General features: G+C 36.8%; 1 protein-coding gene across 1 annotated transcript in view; it reads right to left on the bottom strand.

Moving 5' to 3' along the window:
* The window catches only part of LOC150099411 (mitogen-activated protein kinase kinase kinase 7-like), a 415,932-nt gene that overhangs the window by 350,043 nt on the left and 53,115 nt on the right, over positions 1 to 12,774 (bottom strand). Inside the window, exon 3 of the mRNA XM_090403539.1 lies at positions 4,725 to 4,793. Coding sequence (XP_090259665.1) covers positions 4,725 to 4,793 — 69 coding nt within the window. The remainder of the gene's footprint in view (positions 1 to 4,724; positions 4,794 to 12,774) is intronic.

The raw sequence follows: 12,774 nt of genomic DNA on the forward strand, positions 1-12,774 counted from the left end.
ATATTTGCCATCTGGTAAGTGTAGTCATTTATGACCATTCTTCCTTTTCCTCCCAACATAACCAAAAAACACCAAGACTTCCTTTGGCCCTCAGCTAACTTCTCTTCAGAGTTCTCTGACTTTGATAATCCATGCCCATCTACTGTTACTTTATACTATGCTCAGCCCTACTCATAATGCTTCTCCCAGCATTTTTCCACAAATATATTTTCCTTTTAAAAAGCTTCTGCTTTATGATCTTACTTCTCTTAACTCTTTGGATGCAGTCTGATATACCTTCCTTCAAACACCCCTTGATTGCTCAACACACAATGCCAACACCTGTGCAGTTTGTCATACCAAGATGTTAAATCAAGCTGGGTTCTTAGTTTATCATAATTACCTTCCAGGAAGTTCCACATGCACTCCTTTTGCACTAAATCTCCCACACTTAACACCTCCCAAAATCAAAATCGCATGATCACTCCCTCCAGCTAAACATATAATGGCCATCTCATTTACGGATATATCCTTAAATGTCATCACCACATCCAACACTTATACACCAAGAGCTCCTTCTATTGCATGCCACTTGAGATATTTATAGTAGTTATCCCTCAATAACTCTCTATCCCTCATATCTACATGCTTTTTCCTTTTTCTAGTCTCGGTTCCCATAACCAAAATTGTACTCCAATGAATAATCTTTTTGCCTATTTCAATCTTACTTCCTATAAAAAGTTTATAGTTGAATTCTCATTCCTTATAAGGAATGAGAATTCAACTATAAAGTTGAGAATTCTCATTCCTTTGATCATTCTCAACTATAAAGTTGAGAATGATCAAATAACTTGACAGTGAATGAGCTGTTTTAAAATGAAATAATAATAAGTATAAATTATTAATAATATTTTATTTGTTAATGATTTATTAAATAAATTATTTAATAAATTTATTAAACTTTTTAATAACCAGCAATAGCTTTTACAGATAACTTCACTACATTTAGTTAAGTGCAATCCATTTCATACAATTCCTCAAACTGATCCCATACATTTGCAAACTATGCTCTCTTCTGCTTACATATCTTTTTATGTTGACCATATGCTTGAAAGATCACAAGACCTATAACACTACAGTGCCATGTGTAGCAAGTGATTAAGGCAAAAAATATAGCCTATTGATGTGTTTCTTAAAGAGTGAGAGGTTATACTCAGCAGGAAAAACCACATGGGGAGGGGGGGAGATTGCTCCAAAGAATAGAGACAGATGGAATGAAGGAAGCTAGTTCAGCGTGCTCAAAGCTGGAGAGTGTATGGGTGTTGGCCAGTAGCTACTCTAGTTTTTCTATGGTTTAAAGAAAGTGGAGGAATGCCCGTGAAAGTATCTAAAGAACAAACACAGTACTGAAACAGTGCTTATGATAAAGTGATTGAAGGGAATCTGTGAGTGAAGGGTCATCTATTAAGTGAATTGCAATCTTCTGAATTTCATCAAGAATTCTTAGAGGTTTTTGGTGCTCTATCTGAAATGTGGGAACAGTATTCCAAAGTTGGGTGGATATGAGACTTATAAAGTGTCAGGCATTGAAAGGAAGAGAAGTAATGTTTAGAACAGAAAGGAACACTAAGCTTTTTAGAAGCTAAGGAGACCATGTAAATAATATATTTGTGCCAGGATAAACTGAATGTGACAGTCAATCCATGAAGAGAAAGTTGATCTTGAAAGGAAACTGAAACATTTTTTTTTTTTAATCAGTTTTTTTTCTTGCAGGATTTTTCTTGAATTTCTTGCACTGAAATTTACTGAGTTTTCTTCATCCCATTTATAGAAGATACTTGAGGTATCTAATATTTGGGTACTGCAGGTCTATCAATGAGAAAGAGGAATGAAGAGTATTGTCATCGGCCAAGCTATGAATAGGATTTGAAGTGAGTGAAAGGAGGTCACTGATGTAAGGAAGAAGAGCATGGGTGAGAGCACAGAACCCTGAAGCACTCCAGCATTGATGGGGAAATCTGATGAGAGGAAGCCATCCACCACAACACACAATGAACGACCAGTAAGGAAACTGGCAATCAAACCACAGAGTGTAGAAGGGAGGACATAAGATGGCAGCTTGTTCAGGAGGCCTCAGTGCAGACATGATCAAATGCCTTAGAAATATCAAGAGCAATAACATGAGTTTCTTCAAATCCTTCCATGGCCTGAATCCAAAGGTGGGTGAGATTAGCTAGGAGGTTAGCTGTAGAATGAGAATGGCAGAATCCATATTGGTGATCGCTAATTTACTGATGAGTCTCCAAGTGATGAAGAAGTTGGTTGTTGATAACCTTCTCCATCACTTTTGAAAGTACTGTGGTAAGAGCAATGGGATGATTGTTAGATGGCTAACTTTTGTCTCCCTTTTTTTGGGTACATGCTGGATGTGGGCTCGCTTCCATGCTGTTGGGTAGATGCCAGTAGAATACAAAAGTTTATACAGACTATTTAGGATGGGTATGCCAATTCTGGATAACAAGTCTTGAGAACAACCAGAGGAATATCATTTGGCCCAGGAGTCTTATTATTGTCATGATTAATGAGGTTTTTTTCTGAAGTACTTTTAGCAAAAGTTCAGAGGAGGTATGTAGTGGGCAGTTTGTAGAGGCACAGGAGGTGATTTGCTTTGGTCATCCAGGCAAGAGCTGGAGGAACTGATTCCAAGAGGTCTGCCTTTCCCTTGGGTGAAATGACCATAGTGCCATCAAGATGCAAGAAAGGTGGCAAAATGGGAGGGCAGAAGTTATGCAAAAGAAGACTTAGTAAGGGACCAGAAGGTTTGACTCCCAGTTGAGTAGGAAGTGAGTTTATTACATTTCATTCTCATGAAGTCTGCTTTTGAATCATTGATAACTTTTTTACATATTTCTGGCTGTTGTGCAAGCTGAATGAGAAGCTGAAGTTTTTAATTTAAGCCACTGAACATAAGCTGCATTTTTATCATTGCAAACAGAGGCACATTTTTTTTGAGAATGATACAGGCCAGGGATTTACAGTAGAGTGGGGAATGAAGGCTCTCATTCCAGTGAGAATTATTTCAGTTACTAGTTCAGTGTAGGTATTTGAATCATGAAAGTGAAAGGAATAAATCTGACCATGGAAAAGCAGCATAAAAATTGTGGAGGTCATCCCGGTTGGTGCAAGGCTGAGATGGCTGGATGGAAGATGAACCATAAAGGATACTGAATAAGATTGTGGTCAGAGTTGCCAAAGGGAGAGCAGACATACACAGTATATTTGGAGGGAGAATTGGTTAAGAAAAGGTCAAGAATGGTGAGGATTGTCTAGTATTCTGGTTGGTAAATTGATTATTGAGCCTCTGTAACTCAATCGGTATAGACGAAGTCCTTTGGTTTGATGACTTTATCTGGTCTTTTTCGACTAAAGGTGAGTTAGCTAGTCTCATACAGAGGTAAGGGTTTTTTTCACCTGGAAACTCAGGTTTTTCATCCACCAGAACAGGCAAACCAGCCAGTAGAACACACGTAATTTACAGACAAGAATACTTAGGAACATAGGGTTAACTGCCTTATCCTTGTATTACGGTTGAGAAGTCTAAGGATACTTGGAAGGCCATGGGCTCTTAAGTGCCTGTTAAAAGCCACTGATGATGATAATGAGTTGACTATTTGTGTTACATCATGACTGAAGGCAAATGATTCAGCTTCCCTTCTAGCTTGATCTCTGAAGTTGGAATAGAGGAACCAGTTTGTGCTATGGATGTTAAAGTCCCTAAAGAGGACAATTAGTTTGTAAGAAATCAATTTAGTGATAGCTAGTCAAAAAGGGCAGCAGTAGGACTGTCACAGTTAAGAGAGTGGTAAAGGCAGCAAATGAATCTTAATCATCTTGCTGTCTGGAAAACAAACCTTGGCCACCCTCTCATTCATTGCATCATTAATAATGTAATCTTCACATACTGTGGAGGTCATCATTAAATCTTTCTCGTGGCAGTCTTTTGAGTGATTCTTTTGCATTCATCCATTTCAATCCAGCAATAATTTCATACTACATAGGTTTCATCTTATTTTTCCATTTCAGCAATTCTACTTTTATTGCTTGTCTTCACTTACATTCTCTTTCATAACAACACTTGCAATCTCTTGCTCCTTCTTCTCTCATCATCACTCAAAACATTCTTTTTGTTGCCTTTCAGATGTATGCTGTTGTTCACTCATCACTTACTCTCATTCATAAAAATCATCACAATCCATTAGGATCCACACTTTCTTGATTCTCTCTCATCCAAAGCATGTTGTATGACCTACAAGCCCATTCTTACTGCCACATTGTCCATGCCATGTATATCAACAATTGTGTACCAACAGTTGGACACGAGTATATCCAACAATGAGACACAGACAGATGATGGAAGAATGGTGGCTGAGCATACCTAAGATGGAGGAATGTGTGATGTAGACCAAAGAAGGGGCCAAATGCTATTAAGGTTCATGTGAGTGTTCATAAAATTTAAGGTTCTCTGAAATATAGTAATATTTAATATATATTTCAATATACATAATATACAATGGTTTAAAAAAATTAAAATACATTGCATGTATGCTCAACAGGTTCTTTTTTGTCACTTTGATAACCAGATGTGGTAAAATTATTCTTAAAATAATATCAAAATCAAAACAATACTATCTTCAAAACTTACTTTAAAATTAAAACGTTTTTTAAAAATTAAGAAATATACTAACAGGATGCCTAGTACATGCACCGTACAGCTTTACAATATTTGGATGAGAAACTCTGGATAATTGCCGCACCTAAAATAAAAATAGAACTTTGATAAAGGCAGTCTATTCCAATCAGTACTAAAAATAGAAGAAATACATATGGTATTATTTAAAAAGAATATTTGTAATTAAAAAAAAAACACTTGGTAGCATTTAAGCATGCCTTGGATTGAGAACGTATTAGAAATTACTAGTGCTTCTGAGGATATCTTTTTTTTTGATGAAACTAAGATACTGCTAATAACATACTGAGAAGTTCAATACCTGTGTGTGCGTGCGTGTGCACATATTAAACAATTTAAAGTAGATAAATTATACAGTTTAGAGGTCGAATAATTTCATTTTCTTAAGGCAACGCTATCTACAAAAGGCTGAACTTATAATGCAATGTTACACTTTGGACCAAAATTCAATATAATATCAATTTAATATCAATCTTCCATGCATGAGAGAGTCACTATATTAAATTAGTGGTATGGGGGAGGGGGAGTTTGAGATAAAGAGAACCAGAACTCATTGAAATTATGAGTGAGGCTTCTAAATATATAAATGTTTTAGATGTATGGATGCTTTGTCTCTTTGCAAGGGTAGGAAAGTAAAAACTGCTTTTTCTATGAGTTTTAACCATACCAAATCCATATGAGACCATCACCTTCAGCTGAAATGTGCTTTTTGCATCTTAGATGAGATTCAAAGATCTTTCCAAATGAAAGATAAATATCAATTCATCTTCAAGGAGTGAAAGACATTAAACAACCTTTCTCAATACAGCCTTCCTGGGTGAAAAGGCTGTTTAAAAAATAGAGCTAGACAGAACAAAACAGAAAAAGGAAGTGGCTCAAGATATTTAGTTTTAATTAATTTGCAGCCTGGTTGGCCAAAGGGGGGGGAAGTAATGTACTGGCTTTCCAGCCAACAGTCTGCGAGTCTGGCTGCCATGGGCATGAATGTTAATGACTGGCTTTTAGGTGGGAGATAAATTTCATTTTCTAGTGTGAGACCATTGCCTGATTATTGTAGGCCTGAAGCCACTTTAAAAAAAGTTTCAAATTTAGTCTCTAAAGTAAGGTTTCAGAGCTATATAAAAATTTTTTAAAAAAATAAATAAATAAAATAAAATAACAAAAAAATTAAAAACAATTCCTAAGCCTATTCAGAGTACTGATATGCACTGGTGTTTAAAACCTAACGACAAACACTATTTTTGAAGATTACAACCTCAAATTCAGATGAATCAGCTTGTCGCACTTTGTACAACTGATATTTTGAGTAGAAAGTGGGTGCACATTGAAAATTTTCAAATTGCACACAAAGGGTAGCACTCAACAGAGTAAAAGGCAAAAGGCTGTTCTAAGCAAAACTGTTTGAAGGAAACCTTTTCATAAAGGAATAAAGTTGCAAACTTGAATGTCTTGCAATGTCTCAAAGATGATTTTATTTAAATGATTTCACACAGGAAAGAATTATTGGAAAGCTTGAAGAAAGTTACTGATATTGCCAGAGTTTGGAATCTCACATAGCATTGTATCCAGGCTCTGGACAGCATTTCAAAACAATGGAATGTGTTCCAAATGTTTCAATATTTTAAGAGTTGCCCTCACTCTACCATGGATTTTTGGTTTTAACTGCTAAACGCAGACGCACCATGGCAGGTCAACTTGTAGTCAGCTTCATTCGAGCACAGATACTCATATCTCAACAAAATGTGGAAAGATGCCTGTGACAAGTAGGCTTATATGACTGAAGGCCTGTTGTCTGCATCTCTTTATCCACAGCTCATTGTAGAGCATGTTTCAGTGGTGTTGTATTCATAAAAATTAGACAAGACACCAATGGACTAATGTACTCTTTACAGATGAGTCATTTTAGTTTTTCCTCCGATTCAAGATGATACTTGATATGGGATAAAAGTGGTACTGCTTACCATCGCGAGAATGTTCTTGAAAGGGATAGATATGGTAGTGCTTGGATCATGATGTGGGGAGGCATTATGCTTAATGGATGTACTGAGCTACAAGTGCTGGAAAAATGGACTATGACTGGTGAACAATATTGCAACGAAGTTCTCCAATGTCATGTTTGATTGTTCTGTGGTGCCGTAGGTGAAGAATTCATTTTTATGGATGACAGTGCTACAACACATCATACACAAGCAATGGAGATACTTTTGGAAACGGAGGATATTAATCAAATTGCGTGACTAACACGTTCCCTAGATCTCAACCCCCATATAACATGTTTGGGAGGCAATAGGGAGATGCATTGATGCTCGAAATTCCCCTCCAGAAAACAAACAAGGTCATATCCTTGCTTTGAAGGAGGAGTGGGCCAGTTTGCCTCAATAACTCCTGAATCATGTGGCATGGTATGACGTTGTAAAAAGCTGCATCGCAATTCGGGGTAGACATATTCTATACTGAAATATCTTTCTATGCATAGTTTTCTGTGAGCACTGCATAATTAATTCCTTAACTATATCCTAGGAAATTTGTAACTTTTGCCAAAAACGTATTGCAATTTAATTTGTATAAAATGTATAACATATTTTTGTGTGATATAATTTATTAACATCCTGGCAATAAATTTATGTCCATATTTGGCTGTAGTCATGAAATTTTTTTCATATGCAGGTAAAAATGTAGTTAGTCCTTTTGCTTTTGAACACCTGTGTGTGTGCTCAAAAAAAAAAAAAGGGGGAGGGGAATTCAATTTGTATTTGCCTCTCACCATGAAAGTTTGCGAGAGACAAATACAAATTAGAATTTTTTTTTTTTTAAATCCCAAACATGAAAGGTAATATACTTATCATTTTTAGCACAGTGGGAGGGATGAGGGTAATAAATAATGTAGACTGCTCTAGAAATCAAACATGTTTTAACCACTTCAGGCCTTCAATAATCTTGATAGTAGTCTCATACAAGAAAATATACCGTATTTGCCAGCGTATAAGACGCACTTTTTTTCTTTGAAAATAGGTCTAAAAAACAGGGTGCATCTTATACGCCGATACTCAGTGTAATGTGATTACTGGCTAGCTGTAGTTCAGATTAATTTAGAGAGAGTATCAGGTTTTTCCACGAACTGTTTAGGATTGCACCCTGATTTCTGTTGAGGTTTCCGCCGGTTATTAACACTATTGTGGCTTCCTTGAATAAACGATATCTGTAGTCGTCATCCAGATATGACATGGAGCTGTTATGCAACTATCGTGTGGTTAGACGCACAGAAATGATGTGCTAAGCCAGAAGAGATACTTCTGTTGTGGTTTACATCACCAACATGTTCTTTTTGTCTGATTTCTAAACTCCGTGAAGTTTGTCCGATGTAGGCAAGACCACAGGAGCTAGGAATGAAATATACTCCTGGATATTTGTAGAATGGCACCTTATTTCTACTGTAGTGATCCCTTTCATCAAGTCAATTTCTTATCAAATAGCCAGAATACTAAGAACCTACAACATCAGAGTGGTCTTCAAACCAACCACCGGCATCAGACAAGTTTTAGGATCCCCAAAAGATAAGGTGCCATTCTACAAATATCCAGGAGTATATTACATTCCTTGCTCCTGTGGTCTTGCGTACATCAGACAAACTTCTCAGAGTTTAGAAATCAGACAAAAAGAACATGTTGGTGATGTAAACCACAACAGAAGTATCTCTTCCGGCTTAGCACATCATTTCTGTATGTCTAGCCAAACAATAGATTGGCAAAACAGCTCCATGCCATATCTGGATGACGACTACAGACATCGTTTATTCAAGGAAGCTACAATAGTGTTAATAACCGGTGGAAACCTCAACAGAAATCAGGGTGCAATCCTAAACAGTTCGTTGAAAAACATGATACGCTCTCTAAATCAATCTGAACTACAGCTAGCCAGTAATCACATTACATGTTTACAACAAACACGCGTGCTTGATAATGAATAAGAACAATGAGTCCTCTCTGTCATGCGAACGTGTAACCTTAGCTACTAGTTGGTTTACAACGTTTTTTATGTTCCTTTCAATTTGCATTTACTAGTTTTTATGTCTTTCTGTAAATGCCTTGAAAAAGCTAGACAGTTTGCTGGTGAAACTGATAGGCTATAATGTTTGTCTGTAAATGGTCGGTATTAAATAAGTTTGTATTTTAATTATAAAACGACCAAATATGTTTAGTTTAAACAGTTTATATATTTCTTCGTTTTAACACGTTCACTCAAACAAAACCATATGTTTCACCGGCAACATATGGTTTTGCTTGAGTCATACAGCATTTTCTGTGGGAGGGGGACATGTGATTCATTAGTTAGTGCCATTTTTATCCCAGTTGTCTCTAATTGCACTGTTTGTTGAGAAACATGCACAGCCTGCAGATATCTCTGTACCTTATTCAGTGATACAATAGGAATTTTACGATCTCGAACTTCATGGATACATTGAATTTTATTCTATGCGTTAATGATGCATAGCCGAAAATTGCCACGACCCCCTGAAGACCTTTCACGTACTTCCGGGGGTACGCGTATCACACTTTGAGAAACACTGACATAGAGCTCATTGGATGCGCATGCGCTGTCATTGACGATCACAGCAATGTCCTGTTCATTTAAACTTTCCAATTGTTGTCGCAGTTGTGAACGATGATAAATTTCTGCTGTTAAAGTTTCTCTAAATTTCTTGGCAAATTATGGCTGAAAAGCGTAGGCATTGTTACAATATTGCATACAAGCTACGTGTGATTGCGTATGCTAAAGAACATGGAAACAGTGCTGCAGAGAGGCATTTCGGACCACCCTCCAACTAAGAAAATGATAAGAACTTGGCGGAATCAGGAAGAGGATTTAAAAAAAGCAACTCACAGTAAACATAACCTATGAAGTGGAACTGCAAAATGGCCAGAACTTGAAGCAGAACAGAATACTTGGATTTTAGACCACAGAAAAGCAGGACTTTTGAATGTCTACAAAAATGATTATTCATCAAGCGAAAGCGATAGCCACTAACAGAGGGATCACCAACTTTACTGGATCAACATCATGGTGTTCAAGATTCATGAAGAGAAACCAGCTATGTATGCGGACTAAAACAAAAATATCACAAAAGATGCCAGCTGAATATGAAGAAAAAATTATTGAATTTCATCGATTCGTCATTAACACAAGGAAACTGGAAAATTCTGAACTTGCGCAAATGGGAAACATGGACGAGGTTCTGCTGAATTTTGATGTGTCCTCAAACAAAACTGTAGATTCCAAGGGCACTAAAAGTGTTACTATTAAAACTTCAGGGCACGAAAAAACTCACTACATGGTTGTTTTATCCTGCTGTGCTGATGGGACAAAATTGCAGCCACTATTCATTTTTAAAAGGAAGATGCTACCCAAAGAAAAAATCTTAAAGGAGTGTTTGTACATGTTCACGCAAAAGGCTGGATGGATGGAGGAGGAATGAAGTTATGGATAGATAAAATTTGGTCTAGGTGCCCTGGTGGACTGTTGAAGAAGCCTGCCATGTTAGTATGGGATGAGTTTTATTCTCACAGAACAGACGATGTTACAAATAAACTCAAGGAATTGAAAACTCAGTTAGCTGTAATTCCAGGAGATCTAACTAGTCAGTTTCAACCTTTAGATGTCTGTATTAATAAACCATTTAAGGATTTATGAAGGAGAAGTGGAACAGCTGGATGCAGTCTTCAGATTTTGAGGTTACGCCATCAGGAAGAAGGAAGATGCCTAGCATTTCGCAAGTTTCCGAGTGGGTCAAAGATTCATGGGATGGTGTGAAAACTGAGACAGTGGTTAAATCATTTAAGAAGTGTGGCATTAGTAATACACTGGATGGTACAGAGGATAATTTGTTGGATGAGGACTCAGATTCTGATTTAGAAGAGGTTTCAAGTGTCTCTTCATTTAACTCTGCAGATGAATTTCTGGGTTTTGATGATTAAAAGGTGGGTACTCTTTCTTAGTTAGATTAGGTATTTGTTGAAAGTAGACCTACTTATTACTTCATATTTGAAATACTGTAAATTCATTATAATATTCAGTGATAAAGTTTTTTTCCTAAAAAATGTGTACAAAAAAGAGGGTGCATCCTATATGCCGGCAAATACGGTACTTTGTGGTATATTCAAATATACCATGATCAAATATACTTATGGCTTGTGACATTTCACTTTGTATAAAGGATTTCTAAGTTCTGCAAAACTTCCACCATTGGTATCTTCTGGTGTCTGTCTACAACTGTGGTCTACTACTCTGGCTGGAAGATCTATACCTCTGCCATGAGAAACATTAAAATTACATTAAATTGCAGTGACTTAGACCATCCTGGAATTGCAGAATAGGCTATTACTTCAGAGCATGAGTTTTTTCTGGAAGAAGCAAAAGTCCACCACAAAAGCAGGTTTCTTATGGAAAGAATCTATAAATATACAAAAAGAGATGTGAAATTGTTACATTGTCTTAATCTTAACAGATCTGATGGACAGCATTCATCCCCGTTATGGAAGATAGTGCTTCTTAATGCTGTTTGTATAAATTAGATGGAGTTATTACTACACACCATTAAGACTTCAGTTATAATTAATTCATAGTAGAACTGTTGATTCTTCTATCATATATGCTGGCTTTTTTATTCCAATTGTTTTATGTTGAAAATGCCTACGACAGATAGAAATTTTATGAATAAAACCTTTGTTTCAAGTAAATAATCTCTTTTCACAAAGACATGCTGCCACCCATACCAAACCATATTCTTATCTGACCATTCTTGAATTCTAGCCTTAACCAATTTTGCCAATAGTAAAAAGAACAACTTATTTAAATTAGTTGGTTAATTGGTTGTACCATCATTTTTTATTTTGGTTTAACCAATAAGAATACAATTTGGTCGGCTAAATCCCAAATTGCCAGCCCATCCTCGTTCGTTCAGTATCAAAGTAGATACCCAACAGGGTGCACCACGAGAAGGTGAGGATTGGACATTAGGTCAGAAGCCCTGGTCGGTTCTCCGCATTCCTTTAAAGGCTATGTGGAGGTCTCCTCTCAGTTATAAAAAAAAAATGATGGTACAACATGACAAAATTTCATGCCGGCTGGGGTGTCGCCCGGTTAAACAAGGCCCCCGTTGTTTTCGCCAGGGAACCAGGGCGAACAGCGAAAAGTCAGCTACTGGAACAAATCTGAAAACAAACCCCAACTCAACATCACCAGAGTTAAAGATCGGTACTATCAACGTAAGAAGCCTGAATGGCAAAGAAATGGAGCTAGCTGAGGAATTAGATAAGTACCAGATCGACATAATAGGGGTGACTGAAACAAAAAAGACCAAAACTGGTGAGATCTTTCTGAGCAATAAATACAAAATGTTATATTCAGGCAATAACAATCAAGGAAAAGAAGGAGTAGCCATAGTATTCAACACAAAATACGAGGCTAATCTTCTTGAATGGCAGTCAGTCTCAAGTAGAGTAATGTGGGCAAATATGAGAATGGGGAACTGGACAATGAGACTTATTTGTGCCTATGGTCCCAGAGAAGGTTCTACTAAGGTAGAAGTGGAGGAATTTTTTGAGGCTTTAGAAAAAGCAACTGACACAATGAAAAAGGAAAAGTTGGTCCTTGTTGGGGATCTAAATAGTAGAGTAGGAAATGATTGTGAGACATACAAAAATATTTTGGGAAAATTTGGAGAAAAGAGCAAAGCTAATAATAATGGCAAATATCTGTTGGATTTCTGCTCAGGACATGGACTGGTTATTACTAACACCATGTTCCAACATAAAAATGTGCACAAATTCACATGGAGAGAAGAGGCTAGGAATAAGAAAAGTCTCATTGACTATGTTATTGTTGATAGTGATGTTTTCTCCCTGGTGCAGGACACCAGAGTGTACAGAGGATTTGAAATTGGAAGTGATCACTATTTAGTCTTGAGCAGGATAAAATTGAATTTCATATTGAAAAGAATAACATGTAAGAAAGTTTTAAAGCGAATAAAAGTTGAGCAGCTCTCAGATGTA

Source organism: Typopeltis vanoorti, chromosome 14, assembly GCF_054136105.1.
Source record: "Typopeltis vanoorti isolate ZY-2024b chromosome 14, IOZ_Tvanoo_1.0, whole genome shotgun sequence".
NCBI classification, from domain to species: Eukaryota; Metazoa; Arthropoda; class Arachnida; order Uropygi; family Thelyphonidae; genus Typopeltis; species Typopeltis vanoorti.